Source organism: Gossypium hirsutum, chromosome A01 (genome assembly GCF_007990345.1).
Source record: "Gossypium hirsutum isolate 1008001.06 chromosome A01, Gossypium_hirsutum_v2.1, whole genome shotgun sequence".
In the NCBI taxonomy this organism is placed as follows: domain Eukaryota; kingdom Viridiplantae; phylum Streptophyta; class Magnoliopsida; order Malvales; family Malvaceae; genus Gossypium; species Gossypium hirsutum.
Genome location: NC_053424.1, coordinates 19,912,898 through 19,940,688, shown reverse-complemented (window position 1 = coordinate 19,940,688; position 27,791 = coordinate 19,912,898). Strand labels below are relative to the sequence as shown.

At 34.3% G+C, this 27,791-nt stretch overlaps 1 protein-coding gene across 2 annotated transcripts; it reads right to left on the bottom strand.

The window, feature by feature from the left end:
* Positions 1-437: 437 nt before the first annotated feature.
* Positions 438-24,843, bottom strand: LOC107917961 (NPC intracellular cholesterol transporter 1). 2 transcript variants are annotated; one of them, XR_001689869.2, is made up of 40 exons: positions 24,607-24,843; positions 23,996-24,048; positions 23,595-23,694; positions 23,273-23,380; positions 22,807-22,923; positions 22,348-22,498; positions 22,018-22,265; positions 21,685-21,873; positions 21,393-21,469; positions 21,192-21,309; positions 20,890-20,973; positions 20,022-20,117; positions 19,794-19,895; positions 19,230-19,295; positions 18,929-19,024; positions 18,717-18,824; positions 18,490-18,603; positions 18,200-18,283; positions 17,376-17,504; positions 16,992-17,190; positions 16,749-16,892; positions 16,516-16,559; positions 16,309-16,392; positions 16,123-16,191; positions 15,954-16,030; positions 14,987-15,056; positions 14,654-14,803; positions 14,372-14,437; positions 14,123-14,267; positions 13,906-13,970; positions 13,744-13,809; positions 13,349-13,442; positions 13,101-13,137; positions 12,811-12,868; positions 12,620-12,730; positions 12,437-12,504; positions 12,272-12,338; positions 12,109-12,177; positions 11,835-11,979; positions 438-584 (listed from the first exon to the last, which is right to left on the bottom strand). XR_001689869.2 is itself a non-coding variant. In XM_016847413.2 (39 exons), exons 1-39 carry the CDS (start codon positions 24,658-24,660, stop codon positions 11,893-11,895), a joined length of 3,864 nt encoding a protein of 1,287 aa, XP_016702902.1. In that variant the 5' UTR covers positions 24,661-24,843; the 3' UTR covers positions 11,511-11,892. The 2 variants fall into 2 exon arrangements, 1 of the variants encoding a protein (XP_016702902.1); XM_016847413.2 differs by lacking the exon at positions 438-584 and having other exon boundaries at positions 11,511-11,979.
* Between the last annotated feature and the right edge of the window lie 2,948 nt (positions 24,844-27,791).

The window sequence follows — 27,791 nt, the reverse complement described above, 5'->3', positions numbered from 1 at the left end:
CTACCAATTACATAATTTTTCAAAAACTTTTTAATTTTTTTTCTTTGTTGACCCCGCCTATAGATTATATATTTTCTCTCTTCTGTCAGCGAAAATCTTTATATTCTTTCACCTTTGTCTGATACACATCAGGATCTCATACCATGAGGTGAAAACAGAACATTGTTTCCTTTGGATTTTGGGGTTCCCTATACGGCAAATGCCATGTGCAAGTGTTTCACCAAAAAGTTACTTCTTTGATCTTGTAGAAGAGAAATATGAAGTACCGAACAAATTTAAGTAACGAAAATTAAGAAAAAAAATTAAAGATTACATAGGACGAATACGATGAACATGTCCGAAAAATAACAGAGATATAAATCTCACAACTCTATCCCAAGTATTAACTCTTAAATTAGATGAATCAGCTACCTTATAATATTGGCAACAACAACGACAGCACCCAATATCTTTTTTCTATTACTTTCTTCTTCCTTTCCTTCTCTGAACAAACCTTTACATGTTGGGATGGGATGGGATGGGGACAACTATTCTCTTTCCCCCCCTTTTTAAGCCTTTGCTCTGGTTGTACATGCAGTTTCTATATCAGACATGGTAAAACTCTCTACAAAAGGAGTTATGAACCGTACACGGCGGTCGGACCTCAAAAAAAAACCTTTTTCGGTAATGAAAATATAGGTAAGCTTCTTACTTTTATTTTTACTTTCGTATAAAAAAATAAAATAAAATTGAAAGGAAAACAATAAACAAACAAAGAACTTAAGATGAGAATAGATAAAAGAAACCTCTTTTGCTTTGATCTTCGATTAATCTCCAAAAACTAGCCTTTCCAAAAAACAAAAACACCCTTTCTAACATAGTCTTGAATGGCTTTTATAGCCAAATTTTACAAATAAATTTTTTGTAGGCAAGTGGAGTGGTTTAGTGGAGTAAAGATATTTGGATTTTATTTCTTTTATTTTTTTTATTTTGGGTATTGGGCTTAGGTTTGGGTAGGTGCATTTAGGTTTGGGCTTTGGAGGTTGTTGGGTTTTGGGCTAGGTTTAATTTGGGTTTGGTTTTATTATGCCCCGGGCAAAATTTGGGCCATACAGCTGCCTTCTTTGCTTGTTGTTGTGTAACAAGAACAGAGCAAAGACTATAAAAGGACCAATTTTGCCCGGGCTCGCCGAGTCTTTAGTTCTTGATCTACTTCTTTGATCTGTTCCCCATAAACACAGGGATGCCAAATCTGCTGTCTTCAACTTGTTCCCTATAAACACAAGGATGCCAAATCTGCTATCTTCAACTTGTTCCCTATAAGCATAGGGATTCCATGCTGAAATCTTCGATCTGCTTCACCGTAAGCACAGGAATGTCAGATCTGCTATCTTCGATCTGTTCCCTATAAGCACATGGATGCCAAATTTGTTGTTTTCAACTTGTTCCCTATAAGCACAGGGATGCCATGCTAAAATCTTCGATCTGCTTCACTGTAAGCACAGGAATGTCAGATCTGCTATCTTCGATCTGTTCCCTATAAGCACAGGGATACCAAATCTGCTGTTTTCAACTTTTTCCCTATAAGCATAGGGATGCCATGCTGAAATCTTCGATCTGCTTCACTGTAAGCACAGGAATGTCAGATCTGCTATCTTCGATCTGTTCCCTATAAGCACAGGGATGCCAAATCTGTTATCTTCAACTTGTTCCCTATAAGCACAGGGATGCCATGCTGAAATCTTCGATCTGTTTCACCGTAAGCACTGGAATGTCAGATCTGCTATCTTCGATCTGTTCCCTATAAGCACAGGGATGTCAAATCTACTGTTTTCAACTTGTTCCCTATAAGCACAGGGATGCCATACTGAAATCTTTGATCTGCTTCACTGTAAGCACAAGAATGTCAGATCTGCTATCTTTGATCTGTTCCATATAAGCACAGGGATACCAAATCTGCTGTTTTCAACTTGTTCCCTATAAGCACAGGGATGCCATGCTGAAATCTTCGATCTGCTTCACTGTAAGCACAGGAATGTCAGATCTGCTATCTTCGATCTGTTCCCTATAAGCACGGGGATGCCAAATCTGCTGTTTTCAACTTGTTCCCTATAAGCACAGGGATACCATGCTAAAATCTTCGATCTGCTTTACTGTAAGCACAGGAATGTCAGATCTATTATCTTCGATCTATTCCCTATAAGCACAGGGATGTCAAATCTGCTGTTTTCAACTTGTTCCCTATAAGCACAGGGATGCATGCTGAAATCTTCGATCTGCTTCACTGTAAGCACAGGAATGTCAGATCTACTATCTTCGATCTGTTCCCTATAAACACAGGGATGCCAAATCTGCAATCTTCGATATGCTCTTCGCCGCTACAGAGACGCCAAATTATCTTGGATTTGCTTCAACGTAAACACGTGAAAGCCAAATCAGCTATGTCTTCGATTTGCTCCTTGTAAGCACAAGGATGGCAAACCATCTTGGATCTGCTTCAGTATAAACATTTGAAGGTTGGATCTGCTATGTGTCTACCCTCCATCGAAGTGGAGATACCAGACTTCAATTTGTTCTCTGACAATACAGAGATGCCAAATCATCTTAGATTTACTTTAACGTAAGCACGTGAAAGCCAAATCAGCTATGTCTTCGATTTGCTCCTTGTAAGCAGAAGGATGCCAAACCATCTTGGATCTACTTAAGTATAAACATCTGAAGGTTAGATCTGCTATGTGTCTGCCTTCCGTCGAAGTGGAGATGCTAGACTTCGATTTGTTCTCTGACAATACAGAAATTCCAAATCATCTTAGATTTGCTTCAACGTAAACACGTGAAACCTAAATCAGCTATGTCTTCGATCTGCTCTCTGCCTGATACAGAGATGTCAAATCATCTTGGATATCTTCAGCTTGTTGCCCCACTGCTTAGGGGGTTAAGACTTGTGAATTCACCGATTCTACTGCACTGTCCTCTGAGGAACATGATCTATAAAATTAGTTTCATGTATCCATGCTTATGCCAAATAATTAGGATGCTATGATTGAAATGAATCAAATGCTCCTAACTAAATGTGATGCTTTATGTCAAATAATTAAGATGTTATGAAATGAATCAAATGCTCCTAACTAGATGTGTTATTGTAGAAATGTCATGAGCATTTTTTAAAAAGGCTTAAGGTATCATCGTTCGTTGTTCATTAGGACATTATCGCTGACGTATTACGCTGGCATCTTGTTCGGCTGGTATTCTTGATAGAAAAGTCAAAGAAACAATCACATTTTGCTCAGCAAGCTTGCCCCGCTGTAATTTCAGAGTCCCTTTCACTGTACCTTTTGGGACATAAAGTTTGTGCCTCCTACTGTAATTTCAGAGGAATAACATTTGGTTTCTTCCATCCATTTCGCTGCAACTCAAAGGCATAGGATTTGTATCATCTTCAATCAGTTCGATCTGTTACACTATTCCCTGGGTGTAATGACCAGATGTATATGAATACAGAGTATCATTTTCTTTTCTCGAGAATGACCCCCTTTTACACTTAGGTTGACATTACTCGTCATTTGTCGAGGTTGTATCACTGACGAAATGTCTTGTCTTTTGGTTCAACCAATAAAGAGTCCAAAGAGATAATATTTCCAACCCTTAAGCTTGGTGAGTTCTAAAAAATAGTCCTGTTTCAGGTTCTTGTATTATTTAGAAACTTCCAGAGTAATATGTAAAACTTCTTTTGTGAAAGTGCTATTAGTCCATTAATCGTTATTTCAATGCAAAATGCTTGAAAAAGATCAAAACAATGAACAAGAAGGAAATTGATTAGGAGCATAACTCGAAATGGATAAATTAATCAAAGATTACAAATGCAATAAGAAGGAAATCAACTCAAAACGAATGATTTAATCAAAGATAGCAATGCAATAAGAAGAAAATTTATTTGGACATATCTAGATAACAAATTCAAAATGGGCAAAATGGAAGCTAGATGCCCCAGATATCGCAGCCTGAGCTTCTCTGTACCAACTTCTTGAGGACCTTTCTGAGCTCAACATGTGTTTAGGGGATCCGGAGTACTTTGTAGATGCCCCAAGATGTAGCATACTTCTTCATTGTTAATTCAGGCATAGCAACACTAATGTATGCCCCACTTTGATCCAAATTTGAGCTGCCCTTTTCGGGTTTTCAACTGAAACCCTTTTAGTCTCAAGGCTCCATTTGCTGGGTTTCACCCTGGCTTCTCTTTTTTTTCTGCTTTTTTTTAGAATTTTTTGTTTTTTGTTTTGTTTTTTTGTGTGTTTTTTAGGGCTCTCTTTGCGAGTTTTCACATTGGCTTCTCCCTTTTTAGGTAGAATACACTCCTTAACTGGATTTGAATTCACTGACTTGGGCAAATCTTTTCCATCCATTTCAGTTAATATCAATGCCCCTCCAGAATAGGCCTTCTTTACTAAATAAGGTCTTTTTCAGTTCAGCATCCACTTTTCTCTGAAGTCCTTTTGTATAGGAAGGATATTCTTCACTATCAAGTTCCCCTCGTGGAATTCTCTAGGATAAACCTCTTTATAGTAAGTTCGTATCAATCATTTCCGGCGTATTAGACCTCGATAGATAGCTTTGGACCCTCTTTCTTCAAATTCAATTGATCTTATCAGGATTGGATCCATTTTACCTTATCTAACTTCAGCTCTGACGAGACTCGGAGGAAAGGAATCTCATCTTCAAAACCGATTCTATCCCATAAACCAACGAGCAATGTGTTGCCCCAGCTAAGGTCCTGGCTGACGTTCGATGAGCATAGAGGGTACATGATGACTTCTTATGCCGATATTTACAAGTCTCAGACATCTTTCCATGATCTTTTTTTTTTAGGATTTGATGATTGACATATAAAGCGACTTTCACCTTCTTGGCGAAGTAATTGATGCCTGCTAGAAGCCTTCGACGAGATTGGCCCAATAATCTCCATGCCTCACATAGAGAAAGTCGAAAGAATGAAGGGGCATATGAATTTTCTCTCCATAAATTTGGCATTTATGGCATACTGATGCAATCCCTTTCTATGGTAGACTAGCAGAACCCAAATCTCATGATTAGCATGGCCATCGTAAAACCATTAGCATATGTCATTCAAAACCCTGCAACATCCTCCTGTCTTAGTAGCCAGGCGTATCTTGATATGATCGTGCAAAAAAATTTTAAATTCTCGGAAGTGACTCAATAACGTCTCGCTTTGCCTTTGTGGTAATGCAGACTCCGATGTTTACCTCTTTCTCTTGTCCTAGGCCTACTGTCTACTGTCTTTTTGTAAGAGAGGATCTGTTTTCATCTTACTCTACCATCCTTAAAAAATCAAAGAGTAGTCTACATCTCTATCATCTTCAGAGTGTTGAGATCCCTTTAGGCCCATATTTTGCTCAAAAGGAGACTCGGAGTCAATGACAGCGTTACTCACATCATTGATATCTGGGGACCCGCTAAAGGCAGATTCCAAAGAATAAATAATTCTAAGGATGATTATTTGTATGGTATGATCATGAATGAAGAATAAATGAATATTTGAAATAAATTCCAAAGAACAAAAGAATCTAAGAACAGTTATTTGTACCGTATGAGATGAAATCAAAGAATATTTGCTCAAAAAGATGCATTTTATTGAAATAAAGACTTAGGATACAAGCCTATTTCACAAAAGGGGTTTAATTGCTTCTAGGCTTAAAGCAACAAGCGTGTTTTGAATATTACTCTAGATTAGCTCTAAAAACTACAAGAGGTTCCTCTACAGACTAATTGTTCAAAACATTTTTAGGTTTGTAAGGACGAATGCCTCACAAGTTTCTCTACTCAAGATCCAATGCTACTAATCCTCTTCTTATTTTTCCATCTTTGACAGAGTCCTTTAATCATTTGCTCTTATCATCGTGATTTGGTAACGGACTCTTTGTACCAGGGGTATCATCAAACTTCACAATCCCCATCTCGAGGAGTCTTTCAACCGTCTTCTTGAAGGCAGTACAGTTTTCTATTGAATACCCCGATACTCCCGCATGATAATCATATTGAGCGTTTGAATCATACCATTTAGGGTACGGGGGTTGCAACGGCTTTATATAATATGGGGACACCACATGTGAATCAAATAAACTTTGATATAACTCCTTATACGACATTGGGATTGGCGTAAATTGGAGCTTTTCAAAATTTTGCCTTACACTTGATTCCTGCTTTGTCGAACCTTGTTGCCCCATCGTAGTTACCTTTGGTTGATTGACAGTTATTGACCTTGAGTGATCTCTATTGTATGAGCTTGTACTGTTCACTTCATTCTCCCTTTTCTTTGGAACTGACCTCTTGGTAGTTTCTCCAACTTCAATCTTGCCACCTCTTATGGCATTCTCAATCATCTCGCCTGCCATTACCATATCGGAAAAACTTTTGGTAGTATTCCCAATCACATGGGTGATGAATGGGGCCTTCAAAGTATTAATGAAGAGCATGGTCGTTTCTTTCTCCAAGAGAGGTAGCTGGATTTGCATCGCTATTTCCCTCCACCGTTGTGCATACTGCCTGAAGCTCTCACCCGGCTTCTTTTCCATGTTTTGTAGAGTAATTCTGTCGAGTGCTATGTCTGTCACGTGACCGTATTGTTTCATGAAAGCTTGAGCCAAGTCCTTCTATGAACCAATTTGGGCACGGCTGAGCTGGTTATACCACTTGGCCGCAGATCCGATCAGACTATCTTGGAAACAGTGGATCAAAAGTTGGTCATTGTTAACATACCCTGTCATCCTTCGGCAGAACATCGTAATATGAGCTTCAGGACAGATCGTCCTATTATACTTTTCGAACTCCGGAGTTTTAAATTTTCGTGGGAGCACCAGATCTGGGACCAAGCTTAAGTCCTTAGCGTCGATTCCGCCACGGTAATCAGCAGTCTCTATTGCTTTAAACTTTTCTTCAAGCCATTTACACCTATCATCGAGTTGTTTTGCCATGTCTACTTTTCCTTTCTCCTTTTCTGCCATGTCATCAAGGTTCGAGACCAATAGATTAGCTGGATTATCCCCGGAATTAGAGCCTGATCCTATAAGAATATTCATTGGTGTTGAGGCATTGGCCTGGTATTGCTGGGGTCTGATAGTGACGGGTATCGTTTATGGATGGACCTCCGGTTGTGGTTGAATGTTTACCGGAGCAAAGCCTGGAGGATAGATAGGGTCTTCATTATTGTTCCCCATAGTACTATTCCCTTTCTCGCATTCTCTAGCCAGCAACTGCGCCAACTGGCCTATCAGATTATTTTGGGATTCTTCCATTTTTTCTTTCATATCTTGTTGTATCTTAGCCAGTTGCTCTTGCATCTGCGCTTGTAATTGTTCTTGCATCTCCCTTTGTATTTGTTCTATCCTTTCTAATCTCTGGTCCATTGCTTTGGTTTTACGGCGGGTATAGTAGCTGTGTTCGGTTGCTTGATTCTCGTTGGTTTCCAGATTAACTGAAATAATTTTGTTTAATCAGGGTTCTTTAGTAAAAGTTTAATGCAAATGTTGCAATGTAATGCAAATGTATGGAATGAATGCAAAAGAAAGGAAGATGTTGATCTTGAATTCAATTCCATTAGAATAACTTTTTTAGAAAACATATTTCTTTACATGAAAATATATTACATATGTGGTATTGCCCTTCATAGTCCAAGTAAACGCTGATCTTTTCTTCATGGTCGAATCCTGTAAATTCTCCAAAAGATGCCTTTGCTAGTTCCTTGCTGCTTAATCTGAGCCTCGATCTCTTGCTCGCATATCTCCATGATACTCATCAAAAAGTGTCGGCTCTTGGATAATCTTCGTTGGCAATTAAAAATCAAGTCATGTATTCCTTCGTGGACTTCCGGCTTTCTCTCGTCATGCCTTTGTTGGCTTGAATCTCTGGCAATTACATCATGTATTCCTCCGTGAACTACCAGCTTTCTCTCATCGTGTTTACTTGGACTATATTCAGACGACTGCACTATAATCTACTTTATCAAGAAATTTGTTTCCTTATGACAAACTATTCTATTTAGGAATCGAATTTCGAATCAACACATTCTTTTCTTTGATGTAATGTAATGCAAATGCATAAATGCAAAAAAAAAAGGAAGGCATTGATTCTAAATTTAATTTTATTAGAACAACTTTTCTAGAAAGCAAATTCCTTTACATAAAACGGACTACATATACGGCTTTTCTCTCATATTCCAAGTGAAGACACCTATCTTCCTCTTCATATCCGGATCTTATGGTCGAGTCTGACGAATTCTCCAAGAGATGTCTATATTAACTCCTTTTTTACTCGATCTAGGCTGCGACTCGTTGCTCACTTATTACTGTGATACTTGTCAGCTCCTTTAAGAAGGTCAAGACGTGACGGCTCTCGAATAGTCTTTGTTAGTTTCTGTCTTCAGGCAATGAAGCAAAGTCTTGTATTTCTTCATGAGCTATCAGTCTTCTTTCATGTGTTCACTTGGACCATATTTAGACAACCGTATTATAATCCACTTTATCAAGAAATCCGTTTTCTTATGACAAACTGTTCTATTTAGCAATCAAATATGAATCAACACCTCCTTCCTAGGATGATGTAATGTAATGCAATTATAAACAAAACAAAAATAAAACACGTTAGTGCAGGATAAATAAATAACAAATAAAGCAATTCAGGTGACCACTAGGGGTTCGGAGTGGCTCTACCTAGTGTGGGCTCCTAGGTCTCTCTTATATGTGGTTTGGTTCTAGAGTAAGGGTACCTGAACCAGCAGATTCCTCGATCCTCACCCATTATAGGCTCATTTGAATCGAGTTCAATTCAGGGAAATACATTTCCCTATGGCTACACGGAGATGAAAATCTCACGAAACCATAGGTACGGATGTATTCCGAAAGTGATCTACTATCCTGGACGGAGGTGAAAATCTCACGAAGGCGTAGTTTCTCATTCCCACTTAAGGGTGTGACCACAACGGTCATGCAATGCAATGCGAGAATATATATGCATAAAAACTTGAAACGATTAAAGAAAATAGGAATAAAATGATGAAAACAGTACGAAAAACGGGTGAAACGCAATGAAGAGATCATATATCAAAACCAAATTCTCAATTTTTGAAAAAAAGACAAAAGTTAATCAACTTGTGGCTTGACTCTCTTATAAAACTCCCCAATGGAGTCGCCAAGCTGTCATAACCATTTTTTTTAAAAACGGGAATCGACTTAGATTTTTGGAAATGAAAACGAATAGAGGAGTCGCCACCAATCTTTTTTGATGAGGTGTGATCGGATCACCTTAAATTAATCATTTTAATAAAAGTTAAGATTTACTAAAACAATAATTTTTGGTCTACGAAAATCAGAAAATGAGTTCAGGAGTCGGTTACGCACAAGGAAGGATTAGCACCCTCGATACGCCCAAAATTGGTACCTAGTTGATCAATTAGTGTCTTAGTGTCGAAAATTTGAAAACTTGAAAGAATTTAAAATACGATCCCTCTTTGTAAAGAAAATGCTCAAATGTTAAAGACCTTCTCGTCTCACAATATAAAATGTCACATCCAGTAAGTTAGGACACGACATCTTGAATTTTCGAGAGCGAGCTTGCCTTTTATATAAAAATTCGTGTATTTCAAAAGGTTATTCAGTTAGTTAAGGTGAACAAGGAAAATCGAAACCCAGTAAGTTAGGGCACGTTTCCTCGAATTCCCGAGCACCGAATATTGCCTTTACTTACAAAAATCTTATTTCGAGGTAACAAAATGCCATACCCGGTAAGTTAGGGCACAACACCTCGTATCTCCGAGAATAAGCATTTTTCAAAACTCATGTCGCGATTTAAAAGAGTATTCCGTTATTTAGGTTAAAGGAGAAAAATTGAAACCCAGTAAGTTAGGGCACGATTGTCTCAAATTACCAAATACAGAATATTACTTTTATGAAAGAATCATTATTGGGTTGGATATAATGATAATAATAATAATATTAAAGTAAAGTAAATAATAATACTATATATAAAAAATATATATGTATATAATAGAAATACACACTACTATATAATAATAATAATAAATATAGAAATACAAAAAGCAAATATAATAAAAATATTAAATTAAAGTAATAAAAAACAATACTATATATAAATATATATATACATAAAAATATACACTAATATATAATAATAATAGTAATAGCAAAAATAATGAAAATAAGAGTAATATTAATAATATATTAGAATACAAAAGTAAAGTAATAACAATAGGGGTGATAATAATAATAATACAAACAATAATACATATATATATAATAATAGTAGTCAGAAATAAAAAATAATAGAAGTAACAATAATGATAGTAATAATATAAATAAATATGGAGAGGGTATATATAATATAATAATAATATAAATAATAATATATACATGAGAAATAATAATAATATAAATAATAGTAAAAATAATAAAATAAAAAAATAAAACAAAGCTCTCAACTCTCTTTCTCCCTCTTTTCTAAATCCGGTCATTGGTCCGGCTTTGCTTCGGTCACGGACCCCCACGGGCCGCCGTCGGCGCCACCGTACACAGCGACCGGACCTCAAAAAAAAACATTTTTCAATAATGAAAATATGGGTAAGCTTCTTACTTTTATTTTTACTTTCGTATAAAAAAAACAAAATAAAATTGAAAGGAAAACAATAAACAAACAAAGAACTTGAGAATAGACAAAAGAAACCTCTTTTATTTTGATCTTTGATTAATCTCCAAAAACTAGCCTTTCCAAAAAACAAAAACCCTCTTTCTAACATAGTCTTGAATGACTTTTATAGCTAAATTTTACAAATAAATTTTTTTGTAGGCAAGTGAAGTGGTTGGGTGGTTTAGTGGAGTAGTTTAGTAGGATGGTTGGGGTGGTTTAGTGAAGTGGTTGGAGTGATTTAGTGGAGTGGTTAGAGTGGTTGGAGTGGTTTAGTGGAGTAAAGATATTTAGATTTTATTTCTTTTATTTTTTTATTTTATTTTAGGTATTGGGCTTAAGTTTGGATAGGTGCATTTAGGTTTGGGCTTTGAAAGTTGTTGGATTTTGGGCTAGGTTTAATTTGAATTTGGTTTTATTGAACCCTGGCAAAATTTGAACCATACACAAATGACATCTTAATAGTGTAGCGTATAGTACACTGCACCATAAGAATATGTTTTTAATAAAGTTTTATATTGTAATGTTGTACACTATATAATACAGGAATGTTTTCAACTACCAATTACATAATTTTTCAAAAACTTTTTAATTTTTTTTCTTTGTTGACCCCGCCCATAGATTATTTATTTTCTCTCTTTTGTCAGCGAAAATCTTTATATTCTTTCACCTTTGTCTGATACACATCAGGATCTCATACCATGAGGTGAAAACAGAACATTATTTCCTTCGGATTTTGGGGTTCCCTATACGGCAAATGCCATGTGCAAGTGTTTCACCAAAAAGTTACTTCTTTGATCTTGTAGAAGAGAAATATGAAGTACCGGACAAATTTAAGTAACGAAAATTAAGAAAAAAAATTAAAGATTACATAGGACGAATACGGTGAACATGTCCGAAAAATAACAGAGATATAAATCTCACAACTCTATCCCAAGTATTAACTCTTAAATTAGATGAATCAGCTACCTTATAATATTGACAACAACAACGACAGCACCCAATATCTTTTTTCTATTACTTTCTTCTTCTTTTCCTTCTCTGAACAAACCTTTACATGTTGGGATGGGATGGGATGGGGACAACTATTCTCTTTCCCCCCCCCCTTTTTAAGCCTTTGCTCTGGTTGTACATGCAGTTTCTATATCAGACATGGTAAAACTCTCTACAAAAGGAGTTATGAACTGTGTGAAAGATTGTCAATTATGGCTGAGATGAAACCGAGGGTCGCTCATCTTGCTTCTCAACTCGTATACATCTTGACGGTGGACCGACCATGCTCAACACCACCTGAATAAAACATTTGGTCAATGCGTTTGCTTGGGAACTAAAGTTACTGCTTGGCTTTCTACATTATTTCATTTTACCCTCCATGAAAGAGGAAAAAAAAAACAAAAACAAAAACAAGGGAGGGCTTACCGGCAAAAATACAAGCCCGTGTAAGAAACCTAGAAGGACTAAAGCTAGGTACATCTGGAAGTAATAGACCTACAAAATCCAAAGGAAAGAGGGTAATGGATTAAAATTTTACAGAAAAAATGAAAGGGTCCCATAATTGAAAAGTCAATGAAGGAATAAATACCACAAAAACTTCCGTCTTTGAGAAGCAGAGTACCAGCACCCCTACTAGCTTTGTCAAAGTGATTCCACTGCAATAATTAAATCAGATAGTGACAGTTAATCAAGGGAAGACGGAGTGGAGTGTGGGTGGGGGGAGGGGGGATGCTTATAAGTTTAGAAACAGAACCTGAAGACAGAAGCTCCCATCGTTCCCAGAGCCTCCTTTACCCTTTCATTTCTATTCCCGCTGCTTACCTGCACAAGGAACTTGTAAGTTTATATCAGCAAAATTATGATGAATGTGGTAAAGATCCACACAACAAATCAGGAGGATGAACCAAGATTAAATGAAAAGCCGACTGATACTAACTGAAAATGCATGTGTTATATGCACGCAGAACTCAACAGCAATGCCCACTGACATAACAAGATTAACAACGGAGACCGCGTTGAGTTGAATTCCGAGAATTGCCATCACACCCTGAGGAGTTTAACTTTGTAAGAGGGTATAAGATAAGCAAATGGAAGAAGTTTTATGGTGACTGTCAGAGAATAGAATACCATAAGATCAACGAGAATCATTGCCAACACCAACAAAATGATCGCTGAGGTCCACAAACTATATTTGGGGGAAAATGCCAAGAGATTAGTAATAATTATACAGGTAAGTAAAATAAAGAAATATTATAGTTTCATCTCTCCAAAGGTTAACGATGACTTTAGCTCCAAGTTAAAAATCCTTTTGCTGATTTTAAATAGCTGAATCTATCATCTATCATCTACTTTAAAAAAAAAACGACCGATAATGACTTTGGTATAATAAGTCAAGGGACAAAATTAGGAAAGCTAACCTGCATGTAATAACTAAACAAACAATAAATACCGCACCTGCAAGCAATCAAACAGAAGAAAATAGAATTGACCATTAGAAATAACAACAAAATGACAAGCCATAGAATGCTGCGAAATAAAGACAGAACAAAATTAAATAAAATTTGAATCATTAATTTGTACCAGAAATGCCTTAAAAATAAATAATTTCCGGAAAAATGTGTATTAATTTATGACACTTTTGGGTAGGTTTCTGCAAATTACTAACCAATCGCAATTGCAAGGTTGATGAGAGCTGTCTTCCATATATCAAGGTATTGCTCAAAGAACATATAAAACACGGAATATGGGAAGATTTCCATCTGCACCAGAAAAATCAGTTTACAAACAGATATTATCTCATCACTAGCATACATTTAAATTTGCAAATATATTCAAAACAAGAGACAGCTTGCATGAGAAGCTTAATAACTTCCCATTCGATGTTGGTTGAGGAGAATTAATGAGGACCATAAAGTTGTATGATAAAGACTAACAATTTTACCGTGCAACAGAAGAGCTAGATAAGGGTACCCAATTAAGCAGAAAAAAACATGTTTTTCTATTAAAGGACAAATATACAAACCAAAAATTTAAGACAGAATATTACAATTGAAATCTTACCTTTAAAGAATCTGAAACCCTTGATGCAAATTTTCGAGCAGCCCTCATTGAGTTAACATAATCAATCTAAAACAAGTGAAAGCCAATTAATGGTGCTGCTGCAATACAAAATAAAAAGGAAAATTACTTAACAATGACTGCCTAACTGAGTATTAGTTCTACCTGCTTATTGAGTGGTGTATGGTAGGTGCGGAATGATGATGCCTTAATGATACCACTTTCGTAGCCTGATAACAAAATGTAAAACCAGTGACTACCAAATCCAAATTAGAATATGTATCATTTACAGATTTTATCTCAAAGTGAAATAGGCAAGTGAAAATTGTCAACGAATGGTAAATTGGGTGCAATTGCAAAAGAAAGATCTATTCAAACAAACCTGTGAGTTCCACACTGCTAGTGTAAGCACCATGTCCGCCTTTTGAACAATCAGCAGAAGGCAAAGCATCAAGGAACCATGGAAGTTTATCCCTAAATTGGGCTGTAGAGGGACGATCATTATGTAAATCTGAGTGACGGAAGCACTGAAACATCACATAATTGTTAGTCACAAGAACTGCTTATTTTCATGTTGACAAATATTACAGAAGTACCAAAATATCAGGCCGAATATAAGGGTTTATATTACCGTAGTGCAATCTTTGCACACTTCACTCAACCCACAAGCAGTGTCATTGGGAGAGCAACAAGGAGGCTGGAGGAAAGAAAATTTAATTTCAGTGAACCAAACCATATCCAATTACCATAAATGAAATTCTTGGAAAACCTAATTCTGGCAAGATATGAGAAACAGGATCGTGAACTCAGTGCTATCTTCTAAGAAATGACTACTGTTGAGCATAGCCAAGTATTAAGATACCACAGGAGGTGAATTAAATCTAACAAGTACCAAGAATAATAGGATAATAACCTGATCATCGGGGGGACAATAACTCCCATTAGTAAATTTCCGACAGCAACCAAATGCTTCTGGAGATAACCATACAAGAAAGTCATCAAGCCATGAAGCAGCTGGCTTAGCAATATAGCTTGATTCTGGTGTCAAGGATGCTCTAGCTATCTACAGAGGAAACAGGATAAAGCTGTCATATCAAACAAAGTCCATATAGCAACAACAGGAGGCAAGGTTTGTTGATAATCTTAAAAGCATAAACATTCTTTAAACTAAATAGAAAAGTGGTTTACTAAAAAAAATCTATATCGTGAATGAACACTCAAGAGAGAATATACCAAACAATTTTACCTCATTTAAAAGAGAGTCTGAGTTACATTGGCTGATGGAGCACAACTTATTTGTGTCTATTGATTCTGAACTGAGGATAGAAAAGCATCAGCATGAAAAAGCATATTTATCAACAAAATCAATTAGATGAAAACTTGAATAACTCCATTTCTTTTTCTTGATGAGCAATGAAGATTCACATCTTGGACAGCAAGTTTCCACTTCTTAAATGATAACACCTTCTGTTATAGAAGGTAACAGAAGAATTCACATGGAGCTCTAATAGACTCAGCCTAAAATGGCAGTTTTCTGCCATTAGTAGTAAAACAAATTCCATCGTGTTCTTTTTCAGATGTTTATAATTATTCCAGATACAATTTAGACAAGAAAAATAGACGCTTTTTGAAGAGCCAATATTAAGCTATGTCGTTTATGGTATTGAAAATTCTCTACATGCAAGGTTCATCATGTTTGTGCGCAACGATACAAAAGTGAAAAAAAACCAATAATTGAAGCAGATGTTAATGTCTCTTATGCTTTGGACCAGGTAAGCATCCATTTAAGCAAACAGAAACAGTACCATGCAGTAAACTAAAGACAAAAAGAAACTAGAAGGTTAAAATATGTTGTTAGTCCCTGTACTAGTATAGAATTTGAGATTTAGTCCCTAAGGTTAAAAAATTCAATCCTCCTACTTTTTCAATTTAAAAACCCTAATCCAATCATTATCATCGTTTTTGATAGTTTCTGTCACAATTTGTCGATTTTTCATATTTATTTTCTGTCAATCATATGGCATGTCATATGAGGGTAGCTTAATCAAAATTCTAAGTTCACAAATTAACAGAAAATACTTACGATTTTAATGACTGGACTAAGATTTTTAAATAAAAAAAGTAGGTTTTAGTTTAACTCAGGGATTAAATCTCAAAATTTGTCAAAGGACTAACAGCATATTTTAACCAAACTAAAAATAACATGGAAATACCTATAATTATAGTTCTTCACAACAAAATACAGCGGTGGTCCAATTCTGAGATACTCTGAAACATTATTGAAATAGCCCTGCGGGATAAAATTCCCCAATTACTCAAGGATAAAAGAGGATATCATGCGATCCATTTCTCCATTCAGTTAAAAGGAAACAAAAATTCAACCTGCAGATACGAGTCTTGGGGAAGAACAATCTTTTGCTCCAAACCAGGCTCGATACGGGTGGACAGTGCCTACCAAATTTGCATGCATAAGAAGTTTACTTCAAGTCAAACAAAGAAGAAGTAGTAGTAGTAGTAGTAGTAGTAATAATAATAATAGATCAACTTGACAAAGTTAAAGCAACTTACAATGCTAGCCAATGCAAAAGCAACAAAAACAGCAACCACTATAATTTTCACCCCCCAAAGATTGAGAATGGGAGCATGTACCTCCTAAAAGTGAAAACAGACACAAATTAATAAGCAAAAGAAATGAATTATTTCAAGAAAAGGTAAATCACCTTGTTAACTGTTGACACCAAAAAATTACAAAAATTCTGAAGTAGAAACAATTACCTTCATATATCGAGCCAGTAGCCCAGGTTTTCTCCCACCAATGCCTAAAGTTTCATAAGCAATTCTGTAGTTAGACTTCATGACAGTTTTACAATGAATGTGAAAGGGTTCGAAGTATTAAATAACTATGAAAACTACATCTAATATAAAATCAGTTCAAAGAATCAAGATCATCATAACAACTACACTACATGATTCATCAATCATACAACTCCAGTATCCACCAACTATACCTTTCTCAGATTCAGCATATGTTGATGATGCTTTTATACATGGAAAACAATCAACCCTTCTACCCTCGGCTCGCAAAAAGTCGAAAACTATCAGAGAAACAAAAGCAGTGACCTGCAGAAGGAAATCCAACAGAACAGCCAGTGCTGCAATAGAATGCACGAGTGCAAGAGGAATGACGTAAGCAACATGAAAGAAAAAAAAAATTCTATTTTTATCACTATAAAATGGACAAATATGCAAACCTGCAAACATGGAGAAAACACGGCAGGCGGGCATAGGGATGAAACTTCCAACTGCAAACACAAAAACCTCAGATAGACTAGCAAGGGTTATGGATGGCCCCACTTCCACAAGTGCATTGCTTATCCTTCCTTCTAGAGGTAAGTCCAAAGGTTGCCGCTTAACAGAGTGCACCAATATGCACATATTATCCACACCAACCTGTTACAAGATAAAAAGAGTTCAGAAGGTGAGCTACGACAGAACTTGGCAATAGAGAGATAGAATTTGCCAGGCAAAATGCTTGATGTAATTGTAATATAAAAATCCTCCAAGTCAAAACACATGATAGTTACAAAATTAACATCATATGAATTTGAAATATGCTAAAGTAGGAGGGCACTTACTGCAAGAACAAGAAAAGGAATAACTTCCATTATGATTAGAGTAGATTTTACTCCAATAGCACTGAAAAATCCTACAGATCCAAGAACTGAGAGCATGACAAGCAGAACGCCAGAAAGGCCAAGCAATACCTGGAAGACAATCGGTACACATCATAGAAGATAAGTAACAATAAAAATTTCAGACATTCATCCAACCCTAGCAGGGAGCTTTTTTGATCTTGTTAACCTAACTATTGCAGTCCTAGAATCAAAGGGATGCTTATTTATTGCTCCGTCCAAGCAGAACCTCCAAGTCATCAGATAAAGCATGACTTAGAAATCCTCAAAACCAAGAGAAACTCATTTATTTGATATAGATTCCTGAAAGCATAATTAGCCATACTCTGTTTAGGTAAAAAGATCGCCTAAAATAAGTTTCTGTAAATTGGAAACAACATATAAAAGAGGTCTAGAAAAAGTCATTCAAACGGTTGGATTCTAAAAATATAACCAATCTATCTCATTTTCTTTGTCCTTTCCTTCCTGAGATTATATCAAAATGTTTGTCCACCGGATAAAAAGCCTTTCTATTGTTGTTAAAAGAAATACTAATCAGGGGTAAACCTTCAAAAAGCTGTTCAGAGTGCATTTATGACTGTTAACCTTATGCAGTTAAATCTGTCCAGGCTCGAATTCTGTAGCACTTGATCAGATAAATTTCAGTACCCCTCAAAAGAAAAGCTTAAGCCAGAATACACACCCAAAAAGAGAACAGAAGGAGATAGGAAGAAGAATAATTCAAAAAAGAATATATTTTCCGTAAAGAAGAAACATGAATAAGATACCTTAGATGAAATGTAAAAGGAAGATAATCGAGGTGTATCACCCAAGGTCAGAGATATGTAAGCAAACATCACAAGATAGCTTATCTGCAATAATATAAGGCAGCAGGCACAAGAAAGCAGTCAGAGAAAATTTCCAAAGAAAAAAAAATCACATTTACAAGGTTAATAGTTTTATTCTAAAAGAAGCTAAAGGCAGGGTTGTTAGAGATTACATTAGTTACAAAAGTTAAGCTTCTATATACAGGACTCAGGTATCATGTTTTCAAGTCATAATAGAGACAAACACCTACCAATATGGTTATGGCATCTGCGGTGCTCTCTCTTTTCAACTCTTCCTCAATGGAGCTTTCCGAAGAAAAAGAAAATGTCAAATTTCTAGACCGAACCATAGGCAACAACTCATCCTGTTCCATAACATAGCATTGCATGTGAAACTGACTTATCTGAGAAATGGCAATACAAGGCAAGTGCAAGACAATAAAAAATCCTTGATATGATGCAAGTACAAGTACCAAACCTTTGCTAACTGAACAAAGGCCTTCTCCCAAGCAACCGCTTTTTGAGTTTCATTCCCTTCTTTGTCCAAAGCATTGTTTACCGGATAAGTTACTATAAATGCGGAAGCCTGTATGATAAAGAAAATCTTAGTTACCACATCCAATTATATTTTAAAGATCTTACATCCAATGATCTGACTGTATTGACAGATCAGGAAAGTAAAATTAGCACCTCAGTATAGTTGCTTCCAGAGAAACCTCCTAATACAGTGCTAGGATCTACTGGGGCTTTAAAAGCACTCATACATGATTCTGCAGAGGTATAATGCTGAAAGAATACATAGCATGTAAACATTAAAGGTCAACTCAGGTGACAAAAAAATAGAGTAAGACAAAACTAAAAGAATCAACAATTTAATTTTACCGTCAAAATCTATAACTTAAACATGCCTTTTAATAGAGGCTGGTTAAGTAGAATCGTAAAGAAGGCAATTACCTTTAAACCAAATAAATAAAGAGGTATTAGGATATACCTGAAAACAATAGTTCACGTGTTCCAGTCGATCATCAGCATCATAACTTGGATCCATCTTGAAATACTATCAAGAGAAACATGATAAAATAAAAATAATAAAGAAAAAGGATCAGAAAGGAGAACTTATAAGATGCTCTGGCAATTCAATGATGAGTTACTTGGTGCTGAAATATAAAACACAACAGAAAATGACAGATCATTATCTATTTCAGAGATAAGTCAAAAGTATAACACGAGAGTCAAAACACAGGCAGGTGGAAGAGCAGAAAACCAGGCTAAGTTCATGTCACATGCATGTAATTACAAAAGAAGCATGGATTGTCATAACTAACAAACTAATAAGACATAACATCAAAATGTTTTTCGCTTCTGAAATATGCATATAAAAGAGCAACTAAATTGTCCATATAAAGTAATATGAAGCATATTGCTTTTCTGCTGAGATTGAACAATTTATGATGATATCCAATTCATCAGTTCCACTTCCATACTTTTACATTTAAATTGCCAATTTATGATTCTATATGCTTCACTCATGCCAGATACAAGACAAGCACGGTACCTGTATAACACTTTGTGTGGCACAATCCTCCCCCATTGGCTTCATGCAAATATCTGTCAAAGATATCATTGAGCCAGAATAATTTGCCCGGATTCCATCAATCTGTTAAATAAACTAAAGGTGTTTAAGTAAGACCTTTTTAAGAGAACGTAAATGTACAAACAATTACAATTGAGGTCAGACTGTGTTATGTTAATCCAACCTGACAAATTAAAGTAGAACCAATACCTTCTTTTGAATTTCAAATAACAACTTAATATTTTCCTCAGTCACAATGCTAGGTGATTTACCATTCAAGGCATCTGGAATTGTTGCTAATATTAGCTGAAAAACATAGATAACATTAGTTATTCCAAAGTAATATGGTAAGACACATGCACCTGAAAAACAAAACCAATGCTCAATCAGATGAACATGAATTTAAACCATCAGTTCATATATAATCTCCCATTAGTGAAAAAAATAAAAGGAATGTGATAAAATGTTGCTATGAGGAAGAGAACTATACAATCAAAGTTGATTTAAATAAACAGGAAAAGGAGAGAGGAAAATATATTTTTTTTTTAAATGTGAAATGAGGGCTATTAGATATGGAAATTATATTGCACATTGCTAAATCCAATGAAGAGGAATTTAAACCAATGGTTCCCATAAAACATCTCATTAGAGAAGACAAGAAAAGAACGTGACAAAAATGTTGCTATGAGGAAGAGAATCATATAAACAAAGTTGATTTTAAAAATAGTTAAAAGGAGAGAGGAAAAGATAAAAAAAGATGTAGTGAGGGCTATTAAATATAGAAATGATATTGTAGGCAGATGGTAGAACCCTTAAGGAAACAGAAATATCCTATCCGAAAAAGAATTAGGAGGAATATTTTACTTTAAAGAAAAGATGTGAAAATGTAAAAGTTGAAAGTTGCAAAAGTATGCCATATAACAAGAAAATTTTACTTAGCAGACCTTGACCTCAGAATCATTCTATGATATTCACCCTCTTACCAGCAATCAACAATAGGTAACCGTTATTAAAGAAAACAATAGGGGAACCAGATAACATGGTTAATAAGGGAAAATAGAATAAAAAAGGCAAAAACCTGCTCAATTCTGTAAAAAGGAGCTAGGTTGCTGTCAAAAAACCGTTTCTCTTCCGCAGCTTTACTCCCAGGCCCTACCCATAGCTGACATTGTATTGATAACATATATTCAGATAAAAGAAAAGTGTATGAAAAGAAGCATGTAATCAGAAGTATATCAAAATCAATCTCTGATCTCAAAATGCTTGACAGATAATTATAGGTGGTTATTTATAGTCCATAATGATGAGCAATGATGCACAACTATATAGAGGTTCAGTTTATATAAAGATACATCTAGCTATTCAGCGGTCAAATAATACCTTCTCTGGCCGTGTTTCCACCTTGAAACGGACTAGACCCAAGCAAAGTACAAGAACCATTCCCACTGACAAACTCAGTACGAGGGTTGGATGTCTGGCAACCCATAGTCCATATTTCCTGAACATAAGTATGTAAGAACAAAATCACAGACCTGACCGTTGCTCAAGTAATGTAAGCTTATATGCATATAGAAAGTTAACCTGTAAAAATCTGACATGTATCCTTGCACAACAGAAAGTTGTACCCCAGTGCTACTTTGATTAGCATCCTCTAGCCTCTGAACAAAGAAAATCACGTGAGATTTAATAGGAAAAGCATATAACTAAACTAATAAAAAGAAGAAATAAAAAAACTGTGACATGGAAAGGTTGTTAAATAAGAATTACAATTTTGTAAAGTTCTATGCCAAACATGAATGCAATAACCTAAAAAGGAATATCGACTGAGAAATAGAATGAGATCCAAGGTCAGCACAAAGTAAAAAAAAAGCACCTGCATGGGGAGATTGTCAGCTTTTTGCCTACTAAGAGAATGAGATTGACCACCCTCAGCTGCATCTGTAAATGGTTTCATTCTAAACGACCGGCTTCTTTTTCTTGTCCGGTGAAACACACCCCATCCGAAGAACATAGAAACCAATACAATATAAAGGATGGCTAAAGCTAAATCAACACATTTGGCCTGCAGATTTTCAACATAGATACTTTATTAGAAAAACCTGTATTATAGCTCAAATTAGGAAACCAACTGCGCTTTCATATGAATTAAGGAATTCTCATTCGGCAAAATAGACAAAAATTAGATAATACAAAAGTAACCCCTCACCTTAAGAGATCCAATTTGAACTGAACATGTAGCCCCTTTATTGGAAGTAGATATAGCTGTATTAGAACAGACAGGAGATGAAGGACAATCACCACAAGAACAGCCCAGTGAAACATCTCTACATGAATATGTAGATACATTCATAGGCTTCATCCCAGATGATTCAGGAACAGTTGGCAGGAACTGAATGGCATATGGTGAACCTGGCATGTTGTTCGGCGCTCGCCTACCAATGAAAGCAAACCACTCTGCCAGAACCAATCAAGTGGATACAGATACTGAGACATGACATACAAGTCTCACAATATGAACTTGTAACTATCACCTCACCTTTAAAATTTTTAGCACCAGCACCAATAAATTCCAAAGCACGAGTATTCATGGTACCAAACTTGACATCCTTGCAAGATTCATACAACCCCTCACCAAAATCATCAGTTATGAAAAAGTCAATTCCGTCCACAGTCGAATTATTTTTTATCTGCAAAGAGAATAAGATATATAAAGTAATTTATCATCTTTGATATAAAAAATGTATCCATAAAGAAGTGCATGGCCATCTGTTTAAATAAGCTTACTCTAAGACATTGTGTATGATAGCAGTGAATTCAGATTTTCACCCATAAAATAATGTTTGAAACTACAATATGATAAAAGATATCGTTGCCAAGTTCATATTGGTCAATGACATTGCCAAGTTTTTAGAAGGCATACACCAAGCCACAATCATATGACAAGATATCAAGTTTCCTTAGAACATGATCATGAGGATTAGTTGAGATCCCTGACCTTGGATATAGAAGTCACATTGATGAACAAACTTTGATTTGGGGAGCATGTGAGCTCACAGAACAGATTCAAAAAGTTTCTCAAGCAAGCTGGACAGCCTACAAGAAAAGGAATTGCCTGCAATAATGCACAAAGGAACTAAATAATGTTATGAAATGATGAAATTTAGGAGTATGCAATCGACTACCTCCAATCGATCAAAACCGACCGTGATGCTCAAATGGAATTCATTGTTTAAAATAGATTTTATGCTTCCAGGTCAGACACAAATTTTATACTTCGGATCAAACTAGAAAGGCAAAGATTAGTAGAAACGTTAAACCATGCCAAATAACAATCTAATGACATCAAATGCCACATAAGCGAAGCAGTAGTCATCAGCTCGCCCTCGGAAATAGATGTCTAATAATGCAAGTCAGCATACCAACAACGGTAGAGTAAAGCAAAGCAGAGCGATAAATCTTACCTGCTGGACTTGACTCCGTAGTGTGTCAAATTGAGCTTCTGTACAACAAACGTTTCCAGTAATTGTGGGGCACAAACTTTGAATCTTTGACGAAAGTAACTCATCAGGCTGAGAGGCATAATAAGATGTAAACGTCAAATAATTACAGTTATATTTTGTAACAGGTTTTTCCAAAGTTCTTCAAAACAAAAAATAAAACCAAAAAAAAGAAGATTCTTGTGCAAATTGGCCCATGGAATATAGTTCATATCTTGCGAGACAGTCAACTGCTATTAACCATAATTAGTACAAAATTTAAATAAGACAGTAATGAGCAACTAACCTTTACTGCTGGAGAACCATAAGGACAGTTCACTACTTTGCGATCACTTCGCTCTCCACAAATGTCATACATTGCACAATATCCTTCAGAATGTCTCTGCCTACACATATCAAACACAAACACGAAAAAAAAAACAATTAATGATAATTTACCAATTAAAATTTTCAAACAAGATTAAGAAAAACATTTGTCATTAGTTATTGTATAGATTGTTAGAAAGCGCAAATTTAACCACGAATTGTTGGGGCTATTATTTTACAGGAGAAGATAATAGCACTAGAAACGTACGACACTCGCGTTACAATGACAGCTCAGAAAAATAAATTTGAGCTGTATTGAATTTTATTATTTTCTATTTTGTAACAAACTTAGCAGAGGTAAGCATGAATAAAAAGTCTTACCTTCGTTCATCATTGCTCGTCTGTGCAACGGCCACTTGTACAATTAATAAAACCTGCAAATAAAAAAAAACGGCAAATTCAGTTGAAATTAACGAGGACAATTGAATCTTTTTTCTTTTTGCTAAAACTTTCGCTAAATTGAAATGCCAAAACGAAAGAAAGAAAAAGATCTGCTCATGACCCCGTTAGCTAACAATTAGATGCGACTTATTTTGTTTTTTTTTTCCCATTTTTTATGGAAGATTATGACCAAAGAAACAACAAATAATTTAAGATTCTGTTTCTGATAGAAACAGAGGAGGCAAAATATAACTTGAATTCAGCATTTCAAGCTTCGATTTCATTTTGAAAACTGAAGGAGAAAAAAAACTTGATCAAGTGAAGTATTGACAAGCTTTGACCGAAAATAAGAAGCACAAAATCTGATTGTAGATCTCTCAGAGTTCAATCAAGAGTCCAAAAAGGAAAGACAATGACACATATTTTCCCGTGAAAAAAAGAGATAAAAATTAAACTCCAAAAAGAAGTCAGAATTGAACAGAAAAGAAAAGAAAAAAGAAAGTAAAATTGGAACAGTGGAAGCAGAGGATGAAAGCGACGGAAGCGCTCGCCTGAAACAAAGCAATGGATAAAAGAAATCCAGTTTTTCGGCGAGAGAAGTCCATGTCTTTTCCCTGCAAAATTGCAGCTTTGGTAGTTTGAGAGAGGAAAGCAGATTTTATTTAGAAAGAAAACTGGTGAAGCCGTTTTGTGGAGTGAAGGCATGAGGGAGTGAAGGAGGGAGGGAGTGAAAAAAGGAAAACTATATTTATAGCTACTTCGGAGCCAGAAAAATACTCGTTCACACCTGCCAACCTTACGCTTTTCAAGAGGAATTTAATTTAAATTGTTTCTCCTACAATTTTAAGGTAAATAATAATAATAATAATAATAATAATGAAATCCTTGGCACGGATTTATGATTGAGGACACGTATTCATGCTATTTACGATAACACCCTCGCTTTCGGTTGGCTTCATTTGGTATTTGCGTGGTTTGGTTGGTTTCACTTTGTAAAAAGTTATTTTAATTATATCACTAACTGTGGTAAACATATTTTTCGATATTTTCTATATTAAAAATATTTCCTAATCGAGTTAGTATTAAGTAATGGTGAAATTATGTTATATATTTTATAAAAGTTAATATATATTTTTATTATATTAATTTTTATTTTTATAATTTTTAAAATAATTAAGTTAAAATTTTATTATTTTTGAGTGTGTAACCCAGAAACTACTTGCCTCCTCCTTTTGTCCCTAAACTTAATCTAAAAAATTAACCGTTATAAGGTATGTATTGATAATTAAAATAATATTAAGATTTAAATCAAAATAAATATAAATAAAGCCCATAAATAATAAAATTTAAACTAAAATAATATTTAGACTAAAAATCTACTCTTAATAGACAGTTAAAGGTTTTCATGGGTCAAGTTTGGGTCAGGTCTAAGTACGATATTAATATATTTTATATTTATCTAAGCCCGGTTCAATTTGAAAATATGAGTTTAAAATTTTGCTCAAACCCGTCTATATTTACAAAAGACTAACCCAAGTTCATTTAGGCATGCCCATTTATTTTAAATTTTTAAAAATATATATTTATATTATATTATTTTAATATTTAATAATTTTATATATTTTTTTATTTATTGAAATCTTTTATATAATCATTTTAACATTATTTTAATATTTGTATTACAGTAGTATTATATATTTAGTAATTAGTATAGGTTTACTTTTTTATTATGTTCTAAATTATATAATATATGGAAATAATATAACATAAAATATTATAATCTTAAAAACGAATCGGGTTAATGCCTTAAATGTTCAAACTCGAGCTTAAATTATATTTTAAACGAACTTAATTTTTTAATTCAAGTCTATTTTCCGAACATTATATATTTAACCAAACTCTTCCAAATTTTAGGCGGACAGCCCAAAGTCTATATACGAAACTTGAAATTTGAATCTAAAATTATTATATTTTATTAAGAGTGAGATAGGAATATAATAATTCACTAAATCGTTACACTTGTAATTTTATGTAAATTATAAAAAAATTAAAAAACTTTTAATATATATAATTTCCAGATGATAAATATTTGTTGATAAAATATAAAATTAAGATAATAAAGATATGAAATGGTTGAAAACAGAACGTGCCTGGCTAATGTATTTAAAAATAGTAAAAGAATATTAAGAAAAACATAAAAACATTGGGTAATAACTAATTTGGGGAAAACATGTTGGTGACTTTATATTTTGTTACACAGTTGGAAAGGTATAACTAATAATGATGAAGAGCGAATGAGCGTGGTCGGGTAGGGACCAGAGGTGGATTAGAAAATAATCAGTCCATGTCACTCTCACATTCGCAGTTGTGGGAACTGGCTGACCCTAATTATGCGTGATTTTCAGACACAGGGCGATGAGGTTCCACTGACGAGCGAAAAAAAGGTCGTCAGCTTCAAAGCCTGCCTTACATTTCACAGTTTTTGGACACCTTGGAATACTATGGATGCTTCGGATTTAGTGTGTAGGTTGTTGAGTGAAAATGACCCAAGTCTCTTGTTGTTTTAAATTATTGGCACATCACTCTAATTTTAGGGTAACTTGTAAGTTTTTATTTGAGCCTCTGAAAGATTTTGTAATAAAATGTTTTCGTTTTATTCATTTATACTTTCATTTTACTCATCCAATTTTAGTCGTTAATTTAATTTTTTTATAATTAATATTTTTTAAAAAAAAAATTAAATTTTTATAGAGAATTGAGTTATTTAATAATAATGATAAGTTTTTATCCGATAACTTAATTTCGTTGTAAAAGTTAAAGTTTTCTAAGTAAAAACTCAGATTTTTCCTTTTATTAAAAAAGTCATTTAAAAAATTAAAAGGATAAAATAATTTTTCATATAAAAATCAAAGTTTATATATATATAAACGCAAGGTGTTTCCTTTTTTATTGAAAAAAAACTAAAATTCATTCTTAAAAAAAAGAAATTAATTTTAGTCACCCATTTTAATAGATTTTAGTTTTAGTGATTCATTTTATTTTTTTATAATTCATTTTGTTCTTTTTCAAAAAGAAAAAAATTAAACTTTTATAGAGAATTGAATTATTCATGAGGATAAATTTTTTTCTTAAAATTTAATTCCGTGTAAAAACTAAGTTTTCTAGGTAAAAACTCAAGTTTTTCTTTTTACTAAAAAATTTATTTTAGAAATAAAAAATTAAAAAGATAAAATAATTTTTCTTGTAAAAATAAAAAAAAATTATTTATGAAAAACAAATAATTCCTTATAAACTCCTGTTTCCTCATTTACTGAAAAACTAAAATTAATTCTACCAAAAGAAAAAGGAAATTAAAAAGATTAAATGACTTTTCCCTATAAAAACCTAAGTCTTTCATTTTAAAGCTAGATAATTCCCTGTAAAATCTCATGTTTTAATTTTTAAAAAATAAAAAAGATGAAATGATTTTACCATGTAAAAACCCATGTTTTCCAATTAAAAAAAAAGTTTCTAAGTTTTTCCCTATAAAATCTAGGTTGTCCCCTTTGAAAGTCACTTTTAAGTTATTTAAATTCTATTTTTATATTAAAGTGTTTATTTGTGGGATCAATATATTGAAGCATATAAACATGTGAATGTATTAATTTATTTCTTTTCTTTTTTTCATGGAATGAATGCCTGTTGATGAAAAATAATGTGGATAATGACTTATTTTAATTAATGATATGGTTTTTAA